Source organism: Chiloscyllium plagiosum, chromosome 30, assembly GCF_004010195.1.
Source record: "Chiloscyllium plagiosum isolate BGI_BamShark_2017 chromosome 30, ASM401019v2, whole genome shotgun sequence".
In the NCBI taxonomy this organism is placed as follows: Eukaryota; Metazoa; Chordata; class Chondrichthyes; order Orectolobiformes; family Hemiscylliidae; genus Chiloscyllium; species Chiloscyllium plagiosum.
In genome coordinates, this window is record NC_057739.1 from 23,707,831 (window position 1) to 23,730,008 (window position 22,178).

Genomic DNA, 22,178 nt, shown 5'->3' on the forward strand with positions numbered 1-22,178 from the left:
TGTTTATCTGTGCACGGGTTAAAATTAGGTTCAAACACAAAAACAAATGGCTGCCTGCTGTACAGATGAAGCAGTTAAAAGTAGCATGAAAGCTGAGGGTTAGCCTTGTGAACACTGTACCCACCATTGTTACAGCATGGCAACCTATCTCACAGGTCATTTCAAGTATTTGAGGAGAGATTAATCTGTTTCCCAGGAAGATAGTCAAGCCATTCAATTCCAGCATGAGCTGAGAGATGTTTTGGAACCAAGTGTAAGTGACAAATCTCTATGAACAGCAAACATTGCTTGGAATGTCTTTTGTCCTGACCAAGGACTGTGAGGGGAGGGTCTGTGATTCCTGCAGACCATTTGACTCAGAGACGTGTAGCCAAGAGCAGTCTAGTCTGAGTTTATATCTAGCATGGCTTGTCAGTATCCAGAACCATGACAGAAACAAATAGTTTGGGTCAGTCTACTGAAAACTGTTACTTCAGGGATTATGTTCTGCTGTATATTGTTACTGTAGGAGAATTGCTTTTGTTGTTTTTGATGTTCCATGGAGGAGCAATAAAATTTGTTCTAGTTGTTGCATCTTATCCTATTTAATATATAATCTGTTTCATATACATTGCTAATAACTCATAGCCAAATCTACCCCCATTAGAATGTTTGTTTCGCAGTTGAGAAAACTATATCTGCTGTTCAGCTCAAAATACAATACAATAGGGTCTCTGTTCGATTGCTGGACTCATATTTATTAGGTTATTGGACAATGGGTAGTAGGGAGGGAATCCTCATTCATGGGCCATATATGACTCAATCTTGCAAAAGTATCTACATTTAAAATCCAAAAATGTGGTGACATCATCCGACAAAAACTCCAGATTGGTCAGATAGATTGGTAGTGATGGTATCATGGAGGTTTCTAAAGGTCCAGTTAACTACATTCTACTTATGAAAAACAGGGGGAATGAACAGGATCCCTGTTCCTGGGATTGCTTGTGGATAATGGAAAAGCTTGGCCATAACAACAAAGACTTATTTCCATGTTATTTACAAACTAATTGAGACCCTTCTGAACCTTTTACTTGGACCTGCATCACCAAACAATCTTGGATGAGGAAGTTGGGGCTATTTCTTAGGGTGCTGTGTTCTCTCATATCTGCCTACTCAATAAATCACATTACCTTTAACCTTTGAAATAAGGGTTATTTTGTGTGTAACCAAGCACCAAATTATAAATAGCTCATAATAACTGTCAAATGGAAAATAGGTAGGATAATGAGTAAAATGTGTAAATATATATGAGCAACAAAGTGTAGAATACACAATATCCTTTCTGTGTGCTAGACAGGCAGGATGCCAAGGGGACCAAATTACAAAATGTTAATAATATATTCCCAATAGCATTAAAGGAGCTGCATTTGTTTTCTGTTATCTTTATTCATGGGCCCATAATAGATGCTTTGAACTTGCTTATGCTTCAGAGAGAAACTGCGTGAGCTGAGATCTGGGACTTATTTGGAATGTTCTCCCCTATATCACACACATAGGCATACTGTTGTTGACTTCTGCTCTTCTATTATTAGATTACATTTATTTAAAGGAAGTGTTGGCTTTACTTTACAATAAATTTTCTTTTGAGAGTGCAAAATATGCACATCATGCCAAGAACATTAGTAGATTGGTTCCTTCTCCCTGCAGTGATGTGGTGGTGCATGCTGACAGATAGTCCACCACATCTTGGACATAAAGGTACAGGTGAAAAGTGGCAAGCAAAAACAGTCTCCCTAATTCACCCAAGCTCAGGAGACACTTTCTGCTCTGGGACCAAGACTAAGAAAATTATATATTTTTAAACATTGAGTGTCCACTGTAACTTAGCTGGTAGAATGCTTGCTTCTAAGTCACATGGTCTTGGGCTAATGTGCCTCTCCAGGGTTTTAGAACAGCTCTGGCCAATATTTATCCCTCAATCAACATCACAAAAATATACAGATTATCTAACATTGCTGTTTATAGGAGTTCAGTTGTTTTGCAATTAGTTGTTGGTGATTCAAGTACTCTGGAATGGTGCACTTTCCCAGCCTCAGTATTAGAAATTAGCCTTTCTACATCAGGGATGGATGTTTTGATGTCACAGCTCTAATTCCTGCCCTAAATGGAGGGATAAGGACCAAGGGCAGGCAGAAGGGATTAGTTGAATTTGGTATATGTTTGGCAAAACATTGTGGGCCGAAGGGCCTGTTCCTGTGCTGTACTGTTCTAAATTGCAGGCTTGATTGAAGGTCCTTTTATTCTCCAATAATTTGTCATAAGGGCAGTTTCAGTAAAGCTCTGTTTGTCACATCCATGGTGATTCATCCAGCAAGTCTGGCTGCAAGCCTGTCCAGTTTGTGTTCTAAATGCAGTTTCTGGTTGCATGCTAATGTAGACTTTGAAATTAGTCATCTAGATTGGATTGTATACTGCACCTAAAAAGTTTTCAGGATTATACTTGTTGGAGAAAAGTGAGGCTCTTATAGAATGTCATTTTCTGCTTTTTTGATGTTCGTTGTTAGTTTGATATGTATAGTTTGTGAAATTGCAGTGACTAGAATGCAATATTGTTCCAGTGAGCACTTTATAATTTTTTTTTCTTTTTTCTGCTTAAATATATCTAGCATTTAGGTGTTTCTAGCATTGCCCACCCAAATAGCCCCTTTAATTGAGTGTTTAGCAAGGATATTTCAGAGAGCATTTAAGAGCCAACCACATTGTTGTGGATCTGGAGTCACATAAGGGCCAGACCAGGAAGGAAGGTAGATTTCCTTCTCTAAAGGACATTTATGAAGCAGATGCATTTTTTCAACAATATTTAATTTGGACACTGGCATGGAGACTAGAGTTATATTCTAGGATTATTAATTGAATTCAAATTGTACTAGCCATTGTGGCGGGATGTCCTCAGAGCAATAGCCTGGGCCTCTGAACTACCAGTTCAGTGACACAACCACGATGCCACCATCTCCCCTGTTCTTGCAATAAAAAGGCCAACTAGACTTGGAATAATGGAAATCTCTGGAAAAACTCCGCAAGTCTGGCTGCATCTGTGGAGAGAAAACAGAATTAATGTTTCAAGTCCAATGACTCTTCAAACTTTGGATAAATTTGTCACGCTTAATTTGAAGGATAGTGGAATCAAGGGTTATGGTGATAAGGCAGGAACAGGATACTGATTGAGGATGATCAGCCATGATCATAATGAATCGTGGTGCTGGCTCGAAAGGCAGAATGGCCTACTCCTGCACCTATTGTCTATTGTCTATTGAAATTAGTACTTAAAGAAATTGCAAGTTTGTTTTTTAATGTCACAGTAAGCCCTCTTTACACATGGCCGACTCAGTTATTCCCATAATAAACTCTCATTAAGGTTATAAGGAGAAATAGCAGCAATATAGGACTTCAGTTATGTGGAGAGATTGTTGGATTGTTCTCCACACAGCAGACGTATATGGAGACCAACTGTAGCATCAAATTATCTGGGGTTTTGATGTAACCGGTAAGGAGAAACTATCAATTGTAGAATAATTTCTTCATGCAGCAGGTTGGATTCACAGACATTTACAGCACAGAAGACCACTTGGCCCATCATGTCTGCACTAGTCAATAAAGATCAGATTATATGAACCCCTTTTTATAACTCTTAGCCCATAGCCCTGGATGCTATTGCAATGTAAGTGAATATCTAAAAACTATAAGTGTAGTATCTCACACAAGCATCTTTTTAGGCATCATGTTCAGACTCCCAACATAATCTGGGTGAAAACAGTTTTGGGGTCATGTTGTGGATGTACAGGACATTGGTTCGGTCACTTTTGGAATATTGTGTGCAATTCTGGTTTCCTTCCTATTGGAAGGAGGTTGTGAAACTTGAAAGATTCAGAAAAGGTTTACAAGGATGTTGCCAGAGTTGGAGGATCTGAGCTATAGGGAGAGGTTGAATAGGCTGGGGCTGTTTTCTCTGGAGAGTCGAAGCTGAGGGGTGACCTTATAAAAGTTTATAAAATCATGAGGGGCATGGAAAGGGTAAATAGACAAGGTCTTTTCCCTGGGGTGGGGAGTCCAGAACTAGAGGGCATAGGTTTAGGGTGAGAGGGAAAGATATAAAAGAGACCTAGGGGCATCTTTTTCGCACAGAGGGTGGTGTGTATGTGGAATGAGTTGCCAGAGGAAGTGATTGAGGCTAGTACAATTACAACATTTAAAAAGCATCTGGATGGGTATACGAATAGGAAGGGTTTGGAGGGATATAAGCTGGGTGCTGGCAGGTGGGACTAGATTGGGTTCGAATATCTGGTCAGCATGGACGACTTGGACTGAAGGGTCTGTTTCCATTCTGTACATCTCAATGATTCTATGACTCCTCTTGGCCTTCTACATTTCACCATAAATCTAGGCTCCTCTGAATACTGACCCCATGAGTAATGGCAAAAGAGGCTTTCTATCCACTCCATCAATGACCCTTTCTAGTCTTATTCACCTCAGTCAGGTCCCCTCTCAGCCTTCGCTGCTCCAAGGAAAACAATCTCAGCTTATCCCATCTATCCTCGTAGCCCAGCCCCTCCTGTTCAGGCAACATTCTAGCAAATTTCCTCTGCACTATCTCAAATCCTCAAAGACTCGTACAATTAGATGCTGTTGAACCTTGAAGGCAGTTGAACATTTACTTGAAAAGGATTAATTTGCAAGTGTAATGGGGAGTAGACTGAATTGTGGGATTAAACTGGATAGCACTTTCAAACAGCTCACACAGACTACATTGCCTCTTTCTATGATTCTACCACCAATGATCGACACAAGGCAACTCCAAAAACGCACTGATGGCATGTTACTGTTGCTTATGTTACATGGCACTAACAGGCCAGTAACAGCCTCAAAATTGAGTTAGCAACATCTTGTGTGCCCTGTTGACCTCAGTGCTACCAACATTTTAAAAGGGCCACAGGACAATTGGAGGACCTAAATGATTAAGTGGAACGCTCCCTTAATTTTATGATGCAGAGTTCCCAGATGTTCAGTTCTCACTTCAGGTTGCAGCTAATTGGAGAACAGAGGGAGGCAGTGGTGTCATGGTAATGTCACTGAATGGGCAATCGAGAACCTCAGGTCAATGTTCTGGGAGTATGTGTTAAAATCCCACCTGGTGAAATTTGAATTCAATAAAGAGCTGGTGATGATTGTTGATTGTTCACTGATGTTCTTTTGGGAAGGAAGTCTGCCATTGTCACCTGGTCTGGACTGCATGTGACTCGCAGTAACATGGCTGACTGTCAGCTGCCCTTTGGTAATTACCAATGGGTAACAAATGGTGGCCTAGCCAGTGGTGTCCAAATCCTGTAAATGAATGAATAAACATGGTTCAAACGGATCACTTCCTAAAGGTGACAAAACCTAAATGGCAAGTAAAATGGTTCAGATAATGGTAGGATGCAAGAGTAACAGGTTGTGGGTGGACAATAGGTGCTCCTCTAGAACCACAAAGATAATTTGACGTGGCTGCTACCTTTGTTCACTCCACATTTTTGGCCTTACTGGTGGTTTAGAAATGGCTCCTGTTATTGGTCAGTGTTAATTAGCATACTGAAGGACACCCACTAGATGATCTATACACATCAGCAAGGTGTCAATGAGATAAATCAGCTTGGAAATCTTGACCCCCATTTTCCTGCAAACATGGGTGACCAGTTGGGGTCAAAAGTCAAAGTCTAACTCTGGAAATAATAAATAACTAGAAAAAAAAGCCCACTGCAGTCAATCTGACCAGTTCCAGTAGCTGGGAAACATCTCAATCCACGATGCCTCTCTTTTTCTCTTTCAACACCATTAACAACCCACCATACCTTGACATCATGTGACCTTTTGTTCCTCCTCCCCCTCCGTCAAATGTATGAATAAAAATGTTTTCCAAAACCTTTCAGTTCCAAAGTCATATCACTCAAAACATTAACTGTTTCTCTGTTCACAGATGCTGCCAGGCTTGTTGAGTTTCTAAAGCAATCTCTGTGTTTGTTTCAGATTTCCAGCATCTGCAATATTTTAATGGTATCCATGATGCCTCCCACTCTAGAAAATATTTTTCCAGATACATATTCAAATAATTTCTGAACTTGCTAACATAATAGATCCCACTGCTTCCTATGACAGTTCATTCCAAGCAGTGTTTGCATCAAGAAAGTCTTACCTGTCTTTACAGCCTTTCCTTTCTAGCCATGTTCTTGCAAATGTGAAATCCAAACAATTTTCTGCCATGCATTAGAAAAATTGCAATGTTATGCACTATTTGCCTTCCTGATGAGAATTCAGTTGTATCCACCTATGTACACAAAAGGGTTTTTCTGCAATAGTTTATTTACAGCTTCACTTACTTTGTCCAGTTTAAAGTTTGATTAAAGCCTTTCAGTAACAACACTGTTTCACTTCCAAAAGGAGAGAAAAATAATGTAAAAATATACCAGAACTTAGAAGAGAGTTTGGAATAAAGTATTTGTTAGGTTAAACAAGTCAGGCACTCTTATGAATGGTCACCTACAGTGACTTTATTTGTGCCTATTTTAAGTAAGGTGAATGATCATGTCAAGCAATATCTGAACCACTCCCTTCAAATCTACTAGAATGGAGAAGGAAACTCATCATTTCTAAAGCTAACCTTACTGAGGGCATCTTCCAGCTTAAAATTCTAATTTTAATTAATAATGATACTCTAGTTCGCCCCCACCCCATCCCCAATGGAGATGGAGTTTCCCAATCTGAGCCAAATGATGGAGGCAAGAGAATTTAAGCCAAAGAATAAACTGTTGCCTTACTGTTCCCATGCATTTCCAAATAAAAAAGTGGGATAATTTATTGACTGTTTCAAAATGGGCCATCTTCACCTCCTTAAACATGGATTGTATTGGGGCAAAACATAAAGAATGGGCAAAAGACTGCACAAAATCATTCAAGAGCAGCATGCTTTATTAGAAAAGTTCTGATGTCTTGAGAAATGTCACCAGCTCTGTGTCTTAATTTCAGCAGATTAACATTTTTACATTGGCTAAACTTATTAACACATTATGTTGAGATTTTTTATTATTATTTTAGCAACTCTTGCACAGTAGTACCACGATGGATCCATTGAAAAGTATTTGATAAATGTCAAATGAAATAAAGTAATCAGCTGAAAGCAATTTGCATAGCCCTGGGACTGCCAGAGGCTTATGATTTTCCTTCATTCATCTATCATGAAATACTGTTGTTAGCCAAAATACACAAAGCAGTAAAATTGCTGACATATGTAGACGAACTGCAAAAAAAAACCCACATTTTTCTTGGGCCTGGGCAAAATAAACTTATGTTTATTTGAAGACCATTGAGCATTTTCTCGCTATTAGCAATGATGTTTTTTTAATGCAATTCTTAAACAGTGTGCAATTTCCTCAGTTTATTAGGAAGGATTACAACCATGGCCTGATTTGCAAGATAATAATGCAGCCCTTTCTAAACAGAAAGGTTTAACTTGTGCATAGACATAAAATCTAAACTATGGTAAAATACATTGCGCTTCAATTTGAGTTCAATAACAAAAAGCATCAATTTTATAGCACTACCTTTGACTGCAAAATAAAGTTATTTTCAAAGTTCGGAGAGGTGTAAAATTTCATTTTTAATAGACTGAGGAGAAACGTTATGGAGGGAAATGAATTGGTAAAGCTTTAAACGAGCACCTTGTATCCACAGGTATGCTAATAAAGTCTCTGAGGAGAGATTATTCCTTTACATCTACCTTTTAATTTTATTCACTGAACAATCCAAACAATCGAATAAACTGTTACATACATGTTTTGCATTTCTACTTGATATTAGAGGCCTAGCTAAAAATAAATCTTGCAGTCACATTTGATTCTCATGGCTGCAGCAATGCGCCAAATAAAATTACGTTTGCTGTAAACTGTGTGTTAAATTGCGTGCCCAGCACAGCAGAAAATCTGATACCTGATAGCAGAACAAGCTGTATTCGTGAAGGAGGAGCCAGTATTCTATTTAACTACAGTACAGGCAGGGACAGCAGCTGGATAAATAATGTGTCCCCCACTGTGTAAATATGCCATACAAATCACATACAGCTTTCGTCTGGTCCATGCACCAGTGCCAGTGTTTAGCTGGATGTTTACAGTATAATAGATACTATTCTAGAAGGGTGCTATAAATCTAACTCTGCAGAGGGATTACAGTGATGTCATTGAGATATCAGCAGAACACAGATTTAATTGCAGCTTTTTAACTCCTTGGCATCTGTTCTTTTATATAATACATAATGACATCATACTTAAAATAAACTTTTAAAATCGTTACCTTACTGTTACTCTGGAGAGTTGTGGAGAGGCTTTGAGCTCTTAACTCTCTAATTATGGTATCAGCAATTAGAATTAATGCCAATTGATGTAATTGTATTTTGAAGTGCATTAGCAAACAGTTCATTATGCTGGATATTTTAGATGGAGAATTACACGTTTGAAAATTTATGAAGCACTTTGAGGTATATGGTTGAAATTATGCAGCTTTATAAACGTCAATAGGACTTAGATACTACAAAGGTCAGCTATGCCATCATAAAGTGTACTTTCTGTTTATTGTAAACTCATTTGTAAAATAATATAGACGTTAATTATTTGACTGAGAAAACCTCTAAGAACACATTCATAACACCGAATCATCTTTTTGGTGACAAACACATGCAGGCAGAACTGAATTTTCATGCTCAGCTGATTTCTGATCCAGACTTTTTTTATTTCTGTAACCAATTGAGGAAGAGACAGATTTAAAAGTAGATAAAAAAAGCTGTCGACTCTCTGTTCCAAAGTATCTATTAAGGAAAATTTATTTCAAAATTACATTCGACCTATCCTGCTCTATTTTTTTCTTAAATCTGAAAAAAACTTATTGACTTCAATGATCAGAATGTCCTCACAAGCTAATATTAAGATTTAATTACTGTCAAAATTTAACTTTTTTTTAGTAGTTATGTTTTCAGATTTTGTTACAGCAATTTGGAAACATGATTCAGTAACATTGTTATGTAATTTTTATTTTGTCATAATGAGTAGTTTGAGAATCTGAGTTCCTGGACACCTCTGCTTACATAACTAAGTCTACCATTTCAGTGCAACAATGCTGATTCGGGAATTTGAATTATGTTCTTGTTTTAATCAAGTTAGTGGTGCTATGCAGTCAGGTTTGTGCTTTAATAATTGTTAGAATTGTTTGAACTTGTGTCCTTTGTAAAAGTGACCCTCCAAAGTAGTAAATGGGTGAGTTCAAACACTGCATTAAGCAAGATTTATTTCTACCCAGGGTAGAGTAGAGCATTAGTAAACCTTTATACAGAAAGCCTTGCTGTCTTCCAATTAATCATCAAAAACACAAATGCAGGAACCAATTAACAATGCTTCTTTAAAAGTATCATACAATTTTTTTCATATCTACAGGTGAAATTCTCTGGCCCAAAACTGACATTTCTGCCTTTATGTCTAATATTTGTCTCCACGTTTATGTGATATGAATCTGGCAACATACTTTATGCTTCATACAAAAATGGCAGGTTCACCTTTTACATGTCTCACATTCCAAGTTCGGTCATCAAAGTCTGTGGGGAGCAAGACTTTATACATTAGAGCCTGGAATTGATTCAGGGAGGTTCTACACCTCTTCTATTGCACATTGTTCAATCCACACTTTTAAATATAAAAATCCTAAAGGCTGGGAAAAAGCCAAACTTAACTTTTCTGAATATTCACATGCAATATTCCTATCTCACAAGGTGCATTTCTCATAATTAAATACTTAAAACAGAGGGATGTCACATTTATGACTGTCCAATTTATGAATGCAAACCATACAGGGGTGTAATCTTAAATATCTAACATATGTACATGTCCTATATTTACAAAAGACTGCTTTGTATTGTTGCATTATGATTATTGTGTACAAATTGACTTTAGTGAACAAACTCAGGAACAGAACCCAGGGTCTGCTTCTAACATCCTATAGATTAGCCAGAAGCTAGAATCTCAGTATTGAATTGTGAAACAGATTAGTCTTGTTTTCTGCTTTACAGCAATTGGGGCAAACGTCATCCATGAGAAAGTAAGATGTCTGCTGGCAGTTTCTCTCATCCAAGTATTGTTCATTATTTTGTCAGCAACCTCGATGCTGTTGTTGCAAATTCTAAGTTTCCAATTCTTTAAAATTGGTGTATAACTTTTGCAATCATGATCACTGCCATTGATCTTTGGGCCAATTAACTATGGGTTACAATGATGATATTTGCAGGAGTTGCTTTGTATGAGCTGGCTTCTGTCTCTCAATGTAACAACAGTGCCACATATAATTAGTTCATTGACTGAAAAGATCCTGTGGGATGTCCAGTGGTCGTGAAAGGCCTTAACCAAATGCAGGTTCTTTCTTTATTTCTTTCTTCTGTTGCTGAGTGATATATAAATCATCCCAAACCCTTTATGTGTCATGTTATCAAACTGCCCCATCCCCTGCCCCGACCATCCCCGAAGGACTGGGGAAAATTCGATCTCAGGAGCCTCCTTTGAAATGCAACTAGATTTGGATACGGATTAATTGGGATTGACTGTGCATCACTAAACCATCACAAAACACCCATGTATTCCTCGGTCATCTATGACTATTTTTAAAAATTCACTCTTTTATCTTGAAGAAAGTCATCATTTTCCAAGAAACCAATGTGTGAAGATTGGGTGCAGATGTGCTCAGCTTCAACTTAAAAGTTTCAAGAACTAAGATATTCTTCAATTTATGAAAGCTTTAACATCTGCAAAAAAAACCTACATTAACACTTAATTATAAATTAAAGCCAGGTTAAACATACAACCCCAGAATATTTATTTGATGACTAAATTTACATATTATTTTCATGCAAAATATTTGATAATTAGAGGACCTTGAAGGTGTATATACAAGTTACATGAATTTATAAACAAAGGAATCGAATTTAAAGCAGGGATTATGCTAGAACTTTATGAATCTTGGTTAGGTCTCAGTGGGAGTATTGTGGCCAATTCTGGACAGCATACTTCAGCTCAGAGTAAAAGGCTTTTCCTCATTACACTCTAATTTTACCAGCATGTTACCAGAGATAAGGAGAGGTTGGAAAAGTTTAGGACTATTATCTTTGGAACAGAGAGGTTAAGGGATACATTAAGAGGTTTTCAAAATGATAAAATGTTTTGGTAGAGGAGATGGAAAGAACCTATTAGTGCCTCTAGCAATGGGTCCATAATTTGACAGTCTCGGATATAAAACCACAAACAAAATACGGAGAAGGGGATGAGAATTTTTTCAGATGTTTTGATATGGAATTCTCTATTGCTGAATTCCAGAGGTGAGGTGAGCATACAGCATCAAGGAGCCCTAGGAAAACTCTTCACAGATTGGAGTCATACCTGGCACAAAGGAAGATGGTTGTGGTTGTTGGAGGTCAGTCATCTCAGTTCCAGGACAGTACTGCAGGAGTTCTCAGGTAGTATCCTACGCCGAACCATCTTCAGCTGCTTCATCAATGACCTTCTCTCCAGCAAAAGGTCAGAAGTGAGGAATTTTGCCGATGATTGCACCATGTTCAACACCATTTGTGACTACCCAGACAGTGAAGATCTGGACAATATGCAGGCTTGGGCTGACAAGTGGCAAATAACAGTCACACCACACAAATCCCAGGCTATGACTATCTCCAATAACAAACACCATTTGACATTCAATGGTATAACCATCACTGAATCCCCTACTATCAATATTCTTGGAGTTACCATTGATGAGAAACTTGACTGGACTCACAACATAAACAGTGGCTAGGAATACTGTCATGAGTAATTCATCTACTGTCTCCAAAGGCTATCCACCATCTACAAGACAGAAGTCAGGAGTGTGATGGAATATTCCTCACTTGCCTGGATGGTTGCAGCTCCAACAACACTCAAGAAGGTTGAGACCATCCAGAAGAAAACCCACAAACATCCATTCCTTCTACCACCAATGTTAAGTCACAGCGAAGTATGATACCTACAAGATGCTCTGCAGGAATTCACCAAAGATCCTTAGACAGCACCTTCCAAAACCCACTATCATTTCCATCTCGAAGGAATGAGAACACTGCCACCTGCAAATTCCCCTGCAAGCCACTCACCATCCTGACTTTGAAACATTTCACCATTCCTCCACTGTTGCTGGGTCAATATCCTGGAATTTGCTCCCTAAGGAATTGTGAGTCAATCTACAGTATGTGGACTACAGCAGTTCAAGAAGGTAGCTCACCACCAACTTTCAAGGGCTGCTAGGGATGGGTAATAAATGGTGGCCAGCTAGCAACGCTCATGTCCCACAAGTGAATAAAAAAGGAAATTTGAAAGGACCTGGAAGATGCTTCCACAAATAATTTTAAATGGGTTTTGGACAGGTACTGAGCATGAGAAACTGACACAGTCATAGACAAAAGCTGTAATGTTGGATTAAATACAGCTGCTCTTACACAAGTCAGCCCACTCACAATAAGCCAAATAACCTCTTCCTGTGTTGTAAGTACCAATGATTCTGTTAGTCATATTCATGCTATTTGAGTTAATTTTGTTACACAAATCACTTGTTGAGAATCAACATTTACAAAACGCCCATTAGTGATTTTATTGTCTTAAAATTATGAAACATGGTGTCACACCTATTACAGATTACAAAGCGAGGATATGGTGAAGAAATCATATATTTTTATTGTAAAGACATGTGTAGATACTTTTTGACAATCATTGCCATGATTCAATAGATAAAATGATATATTTTACTTCAGCCAGTGAAATTAAGTTATTCCACAAAATTGAGTTGATCAGGAACGCAATTTAGAATGTGTCAATTTCATTTTGTACAGGTCAAAATAGAAATTATGTAAAATGAAAATGTATGGAACCTCTTTAACGTATAACTGATCTTCAGAGGCGCATGAATTTGTAATATAGTGCCATACAAAAGGAGGAAAGAACTTGCAGATCCTTTCATCTCTCCAGAACATACTAAGTACCAGCAATATTTTATTAACGAAGTACAGTCACTGTTGTCAAGTAGATAAATTGACCTGGTATATCCCAGGTTTGACAAATGTTCTGAGTTCACTCTACTGACCTCATTGTCACTGATGCCAGGACAGGAAATGCATAGGGAAGTTAAATGATAAGAACTTAGTGCATATTGAATGGCGAAGTTAACAAGTCTCAGCCTTGACTCAGGAGGTTACACCTGCCTCAGAGTTGGAAGGTCATGTGTTCAAGTCCCAGTACAGAGACCAAAGCACACAATCTAGCTAGCAGTACTGAGAACAGTGCTGCAACACTGGAGGTGCTGTGTTTCAAATGAGATGCTGAAGCACGGCCCTGTGTGCCCTCAGATGAACAAAAAGTACCTTTCATGCTACTATTCAAAGAAGAACAAGGGAAATACATCCACTGTCCAATATCTACTCTGTAACTGACACCAGAAGCAGTTGATTTATTTAATTATTGCTTTTGAGTGCTTGCTATGCTGAAAACCAGCTTCTGTGTTCCCTAGAATACAATAGTGACTGCACTTCAAAGGTTCTGTACAGCTTACAAAAAAATGGTCTCTCGAACTCAGAAGCAGCTGACTGTCAGAACCTATGGAAATGCAAGTATCTGGAGGAATCAATTTGGGGAAAGAGGGTTGAGAATAGGTATGGTAGAACAGCTTTGTTTTTCAGCTCCGATCCATTTATATTTCCCATCTTGTTCATCCTAAAAGCTCTTTGGTTTTTGCCATCAGTTGTTTGTCCATGTCGGCAGCAACATCGTCTGCCATCTGTTGAATCTACGAAGAATAACAAAAGACCTTAGCAAATGCAACCACCACTTAATCTCTCAGAAAACCTTTGCTACAGTGCTGAATGCAATTTACTTTTGGAATGTTAAATCTGAATTTAAACCAACAGCAACAACCTGTATGTGTATATCAGCTTTAATGTAATAAAATGTGCATTTGGATGATATTGCCAAGAGGCAGCATGAAGATGAAAAATTGGAGGTGGTAAAGGAAATGTTTAATTCTCTATTTTACTCCACCAGCTGAGCTCCCAAGCACGTATTCTATTCATGCCAATTACTAAGACCACCTATTTCCACCTCTGCAAACTGACAGTATAGGGTATAAGGGGGGATAGAGTGGGAGCAGGAAGAGAATCCATTGCGAGTGTACTCTGGTGACAATTAGAATCTTAGAATCCCCACAGTGTGGAAACAGGTCCTTCGGCCCAACAAGTCCATACCGAACCTCTGAGGAGTAACCCACCCAGACTCATTCCCGTACCCTATTATCTTATATCTACCCCTGACTAATGCACCTAACCTACACATCCCTGAACACTACGGGCAATTTAGCATGGCCAATTCACCTAACCTGCACATCTTTGGATTGTGGGAGGAAACCAGAGCACCCGGAGGAAACCCACGCAGACACGGGGAGAATACGAAAACTCCACATAGTCGCCAGAAGGTGGAATCGAGCCTGGGTCTCTGGTGCTGTGAGGCAGCAGTGCTAACCACTGAGTGCTGGCCCAATTATGAACAAACCCATCAAAGGCTTCCGGTAGATCAAGGCTGATAAGGAGGGAGATGTTGCCTTTAACACAGTTATGCAGTATGTATGTCATTTAATAAAGATGTAAATACAATTTGACCAGCAAATCAATAGTAATCTGAATTAACTTTGTTAAATTGCTTTGGTCTCTCAGTCACCATTTGTCAGTATGTATTTTGTTAATTTGTGAGATATTTCAAAGTACGGTAAATTTAATTAATTTCACACAGAACAAAGTACACTCCAGGTTCATAAAGTGTCTATTATAACCTTTCTTTTCAGTATGCAAGACTTAGAGCTTGTAACAATTGTAGTTTTAAACAATACAGAAAATGCTCAGGCTTAAATGCCACACCATATTTTTGTGTCTGTACCACAACATGTTCAGCAAATTGTTGCAGGATTTGGAGATCTAGCTCAACAAAAGTTGGCTTTAAATAAGTAGAAACCATGCATTACAGACAAGCAGCAAATCAAGCTGGACCATTTTCAGGGTGAAATGCGTCATACTTCTGCTTCTGATTTTGTTGTTTTCTAATCAGCCATTGTTTAATGGCTTCGTTTTTCAATTCTCTGCGTAGAATTCTACACCACAGAAGGAGGCCATTTGGCCAATCACATCCCTGCTGAGTCTTTGAGACAGCTATCCAATTACCCATGCTATTTACCACAGCCCCACAAATTAGTTGTGCCTGCTTCTACTGACACTAACTTCCGTTGATGATCGAATCTAACAGCAGTGCCTTCAAAACGCCAGTTCATTCCACTTATCAATAGTCCACACCAAATTATTACTTATAAATTGAATAAATACTGAAAAATCAGTGAAGGGAAGAAGCAAAGCAAATAATTTGGAAAAGTACGAAAACAACCAGTAAGTCTGACGTTTGCAGTGCCTTTTAGAAGCCACCACAATTTACCAATGGTGGATAAATGTTGATTGTTGTAGTTTAATACAAATGGATGATCTTACAAGAGTTCAAAATAAATGAGGCCTTTAAAAAAATAACTGGAAAGCATTCTTAGAATTTCATTGCCAGTTTACCTGAGCTGCAATATTTAAATATAAGCGAGAGGATTATTCCCAAACTGTAAAGGTATAAAGTTATCGAACTTTACAATAAACATGTTCAGCTCAATTCATTCAGTTCAACAACATTAGCATACTAACACTGGGAAACACTGGAAGAATTTTCCATTGCCTTGAGCAGAGTGGGCAGCAGCATGGAAGTTGGGAAAAGTTGGTATATGGAACAACGCACATTCTCAATCTCTAGAAAAATATTTATGACATTCCCTCCCTCGGATTTAAATCTCACTATGTGCGGTGACTACCTTACTTGCATGCATTTGTATCTCATTATTAGCTAATTATGTCACATTTCTACGCAACTTCCAATTTTACCGCACCTTCCTCAAACAAATTTAGATGGCACCAAGCCCCAGCAGTTAGCTGGTAGCTTGCTGCTTGTTTCTCCGGGCCTTCATTTAACCACATCATCACAGCCATTCCTCCATGCCCTGCGGACACTGTCCTCTTCATCCACACACCCATATAAGTGCGCACCACCAAACCATCAGCATCATCACGTTATCGAGACGGCTTCTGGACCAACTTACACGCCACTTCAGCGCTTCAATTTGAAGCTCAGACATACTTATGATTCTAATGTCAATGCTCCGTCACTTAGCACGCAGTGCCACACATCTCTTGCATCCATGCTCAATGCATCAAATAGTTCTTAGATAACTTCTGTAGCACAGAGGAACCTCGATTATCTGGATTCGATTATCTGAATTTCGGATTATCCAAACAAGATTGTACGGTCCAGATGCTCGGCTAAACTGTGTTATCTGAACATGCGATTATCCAAACAAAATACTCCCTGCCCGCGTCGTTTGGATAATTAAAGTTCCTCTGTACTTGTTCACTTTGCATTAGGTGGAGACTGTCAGCTCCTTGTATTACCTTTTAGAGCACTGGCTGTTCAGTCTGAACTTACAGGTAACCAGCATTTGGGACTTGCATTGCTACTTAATGTACAGAGTAGAACAAGTAACAGGTCATCATTCAGAGTACCTAACAGTCAAGAGATGGGCATATCACTACACAACACCGTGCTATGTCAATGTCATACCAACAGCAGCTTAGGTGGCAGTCACACTGCAGGTCCTGTGTGTGGTTCTTCCTCCTCCTGGTCATGTGCAGGCAGCACCCTGTCCCCAAGATAATCTGCACTGAGCTTGAAGTCCCTCATTGCCTTCTCTTCTTGCTACTGATACTGAGCACCAATGGCTGCAGCGATCTTAATATTCCTTCATGAACATCGCTGACTGGATCAGCATTTATTGCCCAACCCTTGTTGCCCTTGAGGGGGTGGTAAGCGCACATAGATAGCCGCTCCATGATGGTAGCCAGATTGACATATACAGGGGCCACCACTGATAATGATGATCAATCCAATTTACCAAAAAACTCTGACAAACCTTCCTGCTGTACCTGTGACTGTTTGTGTATTCTGACCTTACAATTAATGGTTGAGACCACTGGATCATTCACAGCATGGGACTGAGCAGTCTTCCAGGAACTGCAGAGAGGAATCAGTTATACACTCACCAGACTGCACTCCCGATTCTAATCTAAAAAGTGAATCCACTGAGGTGCAAATCTCCAAGCTGGTATTTGGTACAGGTAAAGCCCAGCCTGTGCACTCTCTGCAATCAATTTCTGCCTCCTCAAAGGTGGAATGCAGAGTCTCCACTGAGGGACTTACATTTATGTTGGGCCCCACTTGTGCCTGCATAGAGGAAGAAAAGGCCAGTAGCTGTGTAAAAGGTCTAAAAACTTGTGTAAACATTAAGGATGGGTTAGTACTGATGTGGGAGAGCAGCATAACACAGTACTCAATTCTTTGCTCATGGAGGACCCCACATCTCCACTTGAGCAGTAATCCTCTTTTTCAGAAAACTCCAGAATTTTTCTTCATATAGCATGACAAACCTAATGTCTACCACCCTGCTGGATGTCTTTGCCCTCTAAACCAGGTTATAAGACATTTGTTGGAGTAATGACATAAAGGGGCAATTGTGTATGATAGAATTGGGAGGAGAGCCATTATTGGTGATGCAGGGACAGAAGAGGTGATTCGGTCTCCCCAGTGTATGAATACAAAATGCAGAGGAGAGAATGGGTTAGTATTTGAGAGGAATCAGGTGCATGAGAGCTTTTAAGTGGATATGCAATAATGCAAGTTGTCATCTATGAGCCTTGATAGGAGTTACGTGCAGTCAAAGAGTTCAAGTAACTGAGTAGTAGGTAGCAGAGAGAAAATGGTGACACTTGCCCTTTGAGAGCACAGAAGCTTATTAAACTTATTTTGGCACTGCTGTGCATTGTGTTGGACCAATGAGACCACAATGATACAGGCTGCTATTTAAGACCAGCCTTTTTGCGTGGCGTCCTTTGGCAATCAGGAGGAAAAAGCACTACCCTACTTCTCACTACCCAGTTCCCCAGCATCTCCACGTTCCTGTCTGCGAAACTGCGTTGCCATCTTTCTGAGACATCTTCTCGGTTCCAACATTGCGGGAATGCTTGGTGCAGTCGTAGAGTCATAGAGTCATAGAGATGTACAGCACAGAAACAGATCCTTAGGTCCAACCCGTCCATGCCGACCAGATATCCCAACCCAATGTATTCCCACCTGCCAGCACCTGGTCCATATCTCTCCAAACACTTCCTATTCATATATCCATCCAGATGCCTTTTAAATGTTGTAATTGTACCAACCTCCACCACTTCCTCTGGCAGCTCATTCCATACACGTACCAGCCCTTGCGTGAAAAAGTTGCTCCTTAGATCTCTTTTATATCTTTCCCCTCTTACCCTAAACCTATGCCCTCTAGTTCTGGACTCCCCCATCCCAGGGAAAAGATTGTCTATTTATCCTAACCAATGCTCCTCATAATTTTGTAAACCTCTATAAGGTCACCCCTCAGCCTCCGACACTCCAGGGAAAATAGCCCCAGCCTGTTCAGCCTCTCCCTATAGCTCAAATCCTCCAACCCTGGCAACATCCTTGTAAATCTTTTCTGAACCCTTTCAAGTTTTACAACATCTTTCCGATAGGAAGGAGACCTGAACTGCACGCAATATTCCAACAGTGTTCTAACCAATGTCTTGTACAACCACAACATAACCCCCTAACTCCTGTACTCAATACTCTGACCAATAAAGGAAAGCATACCAAATGCTTTCTTCACTATCCTATCTACCTGCGACTCCACTTTCAAGGAGCTATGAACCTGCACTCCAAGGTCTCTTTGTTCAGGAACACTCCCCAGGACCTTACCATGAAGTGTATAAGTCCTGCTAAGGTTTGCTTTCCCAAAATGCAGCACCACACATTTATCTGAATTAAACTCCATCTGCCACTTCTTGGCCCATTGGCCCATCTGATCAAGATCCTGTTGTAATCTGAGGTAACCTTCTTCACTGTCCACTACACCTGCAATTTTGGTGTCATCTGCAAAATTACTAACTATACCTCTTATGCTCACATCCAAATCATTTATATAAATGACAAAAAGTAGTGGACGCAGCTGGTCACAGGCCTCGGCTTACAGCGTCTGAAATACCGCGGAGCTCGGGTTTAAATATGGCACCAGCTGTATGAATGTTGCAAACTCCCAGTAACAGTGAGCATTATCCTGCCACAAGGTTTCACGAGCCAGGCACCATCGAGGCAAATGCACAATTAACAAAGGGAACAATAGCAGACTGCTTGAGAAAAGGTGACACGGATCAAAGTGGACTGCTCGCCATAAATATCTTGAAAGAAACCACTGCCAAAAATGGGAAAACTCAATCCACTAATTTTTAATTTCAATCTAATGTGTACAATAATGTAATCCACTCCATTAAAATTACTCACATCACTACTTTTTTGGAGGTGTCAAGCCATTTTAAATGGTTATGTAATTTCCGAGCCCAAGTTTAAAAGATTTATTTAAAGGAGGATTCCTTGATTATTTGAAACACTGTGCCAACTCTCCCATATGGCAAACAATTTACACACAGTTCAATAAAGTCAGGGAGATTTTTTTTTAAATGACACAAAGCAAAACACCCCCCTTCTGCAAAGTAACATTCTGTTCTGCAAAATTACTAACTATACCTCTACGCCAACGTAACAGTCTGCAATTTCAGACTAACATTACAAATGTGATCAACTAGTATAGAAACTATTGTAATTAAATGTTAAAGAGCTATAAAATGATGAAGAAAATCAAATAACTCAGTCTGAAGGAAGTAATTACAGGAATTCATGCAAGAGACTGCATACACTGAACCTCAATGGGTTTTAGGCTAGAATATCATTGACCAGAAAATGAATGTAGCAATGCCAGTATAATTATGTTTTGCTTTATTTAGAATGCATTTAATCTTTGATATATATGATACATATGCTAATGTTAATTGGCCTGCTATGTTAAGATTTCCACAGTCCAGGTTAAGAAAGAAAATCAAAGGAAGAATCACTGTTGGTCTGTTGTGTGTCTCCTAGCTGCCAAATTCACACTGGCACACTGGCAAACCTCTGCAATGGATTAATTGGCCCCACTATGGATGGTTTTTGCTGTAGCAAGGCTAAATCCAGAAAATTGGAGAGTAGAATTGATACCTAATGTGGCATCATGTCCAATCTGTAGGTATGAAACCTTCATTCTCTCACTAAGCACAACCAAACACAAGAAATCCAAACCAAGTCCTGAAAATTTAAAAAACTCAAGGCCTCCATAGAATGCACATTCTCTGCCAGTACATGCATGCTTTTTCATGAGCACTGTGCAAACTGGATCTTGAACTCACAAAACATGAACGTGCAGAATAATTGCCAGCTTCAAACTAAAACAATGAACAGTTCTGCATGCAACAACGCATTTGTATTTTATGTAATGTAATCCACAATCACAGTCTAAATTTGCTGAATAGATGATCATTCCATCCATTGACTAAGTTCTTTAGTAAATGTGCTCCCACCTTCTGGGTTTAATTTGACTCATTGACTTCTTGCATCTTTGGGAGATCTCCCACAAACAACAACAAAACTTTCTGGCATGTATCAAGCTGTACAGCTACCATCCTCCCAAAATAGATTGATATATTCCTATGTAATGCAAAAAATAAAAGTAAAGCCAAGATGCAATTGGGAGATTTATTGACTGATTTCATGGGCAACCTTAGATGATCTTGTGGCTTAGAAAATAATGTATGTTTATCAAAAATATGACAAATACATGGGGGCATTGAAGTTAGTTTTTTTCATTTTCATAATTATTTTGATTTTATTAATGTGGGGGTTGCAATTGATGATTAGTGATTAATGGACTGAACGTGAAGGTCTGCATCTGTGCAATAAGATTTCATACTGAAGCATTTAGTATTACATTCAAATCTTGTATTTCCAACAAACGAAAGGCTATTACTTTGTTACTGGAATAGACTTAATGTTGTAGTGGATGTATATATGGCTTCAAACGCTATGCTATTTGAATGTGAGACTGGCCACGTTTGTGCCTACAACTCCTCCCTAAATTTTAATGTTTATCTGGCATACAGGTGACACAAATGTCATTACCAAGCTACACTTCAGAGGTTAATTTTTTTCTAAACTTTTTTTAAGGAATGACAACCATTGAAACAACAATTTCACAAATTATCAATACCATTTTCCTCTGTAGTTTTACTGAATCTTAAGCCATTTTTGTCCTGAACTGCAGAGATCAGAGTCTGAGATTTGAAATTCAAGTCTAAATCCACTAGCTGTTGTGTGGACAGTTGCCACTGCAGATTAACTTGATCTGATTTCAACCCAGTTTACAGAATTACTAGAACTGCTGCAGAAATGGAAAGCCCATCACATCTCTGTTCCTTCTTTGTAACAATGTCATGTCTGACTCACCACCAGAAAAAAACCCAGAAGCGACTTTTACTGTACATTACAATTCTTCAATTTCAACACAAATTATTGGCCCACCACGTAGAAAAACTTAAGTTACTCTGCTAAGTAAATTCACCCTAAGCAGCAAGCCTACCTTGTTTACAGCAGCAGGAAGATTGCAGGTCATATCAGACAGCACTGGCATTTTAGCAATTAAGACACAGTATTGAATATACACAATACAGTTCTATATAACATTAATTTAAGCAAGAATGCATTAAAGCCATAATTGGAGTCGCTTCTAGTCAGACTTACTTTGATATTTTATTTCATTGCCAGTCTCACATGATACACTGCCTTATTTCTATAATTTGTGCCCCTTTAGCTATTCCTTACTTTGCTGTGAGGGAGTGGAGGATGAAGAAGAAAATTTTATTTTTCATGCTTGCTGGTCCGAATTTACAAGAGCCCATATTTCACCGCATTATTAACAGTGAGGCTATCAGTGCCCATTGTTAATACAGGACAAAATCAACAGCAATTTATGGCAACTGAACATTATATGTGGAAATC

General features: G+C 39.0%; 1 protein-coding gene across 2 annotated transcripts in view; it reads right to left on the minus strand.

The window, feature by feature from the left end:
• Positions 1 to 12,766: 12,766 nt before the first annotated feature.
• mrrf (mitochondrial ribosome recycling factor) overlaps positions 12,767 to 22,178 on the minus strand; it is a 46,194-nt gene continuing 36,782 nt past the window's right edge. For both annotated transcript variants that reach the window (XM_043720103.1, XM_043720104.1), the window contains exon 7: positions 12,767 to 13,896. In XM_043720103.1, the coding sequence (XP_043576038.1) occupies positions 13,819 to 13,896 (78 nt within the window). In that variant the 3' untranslated portion in view covers positions 12,767 to 13,818. The remainder of the gene's footprint in view (positions 13,897 to 22,178) is intronic.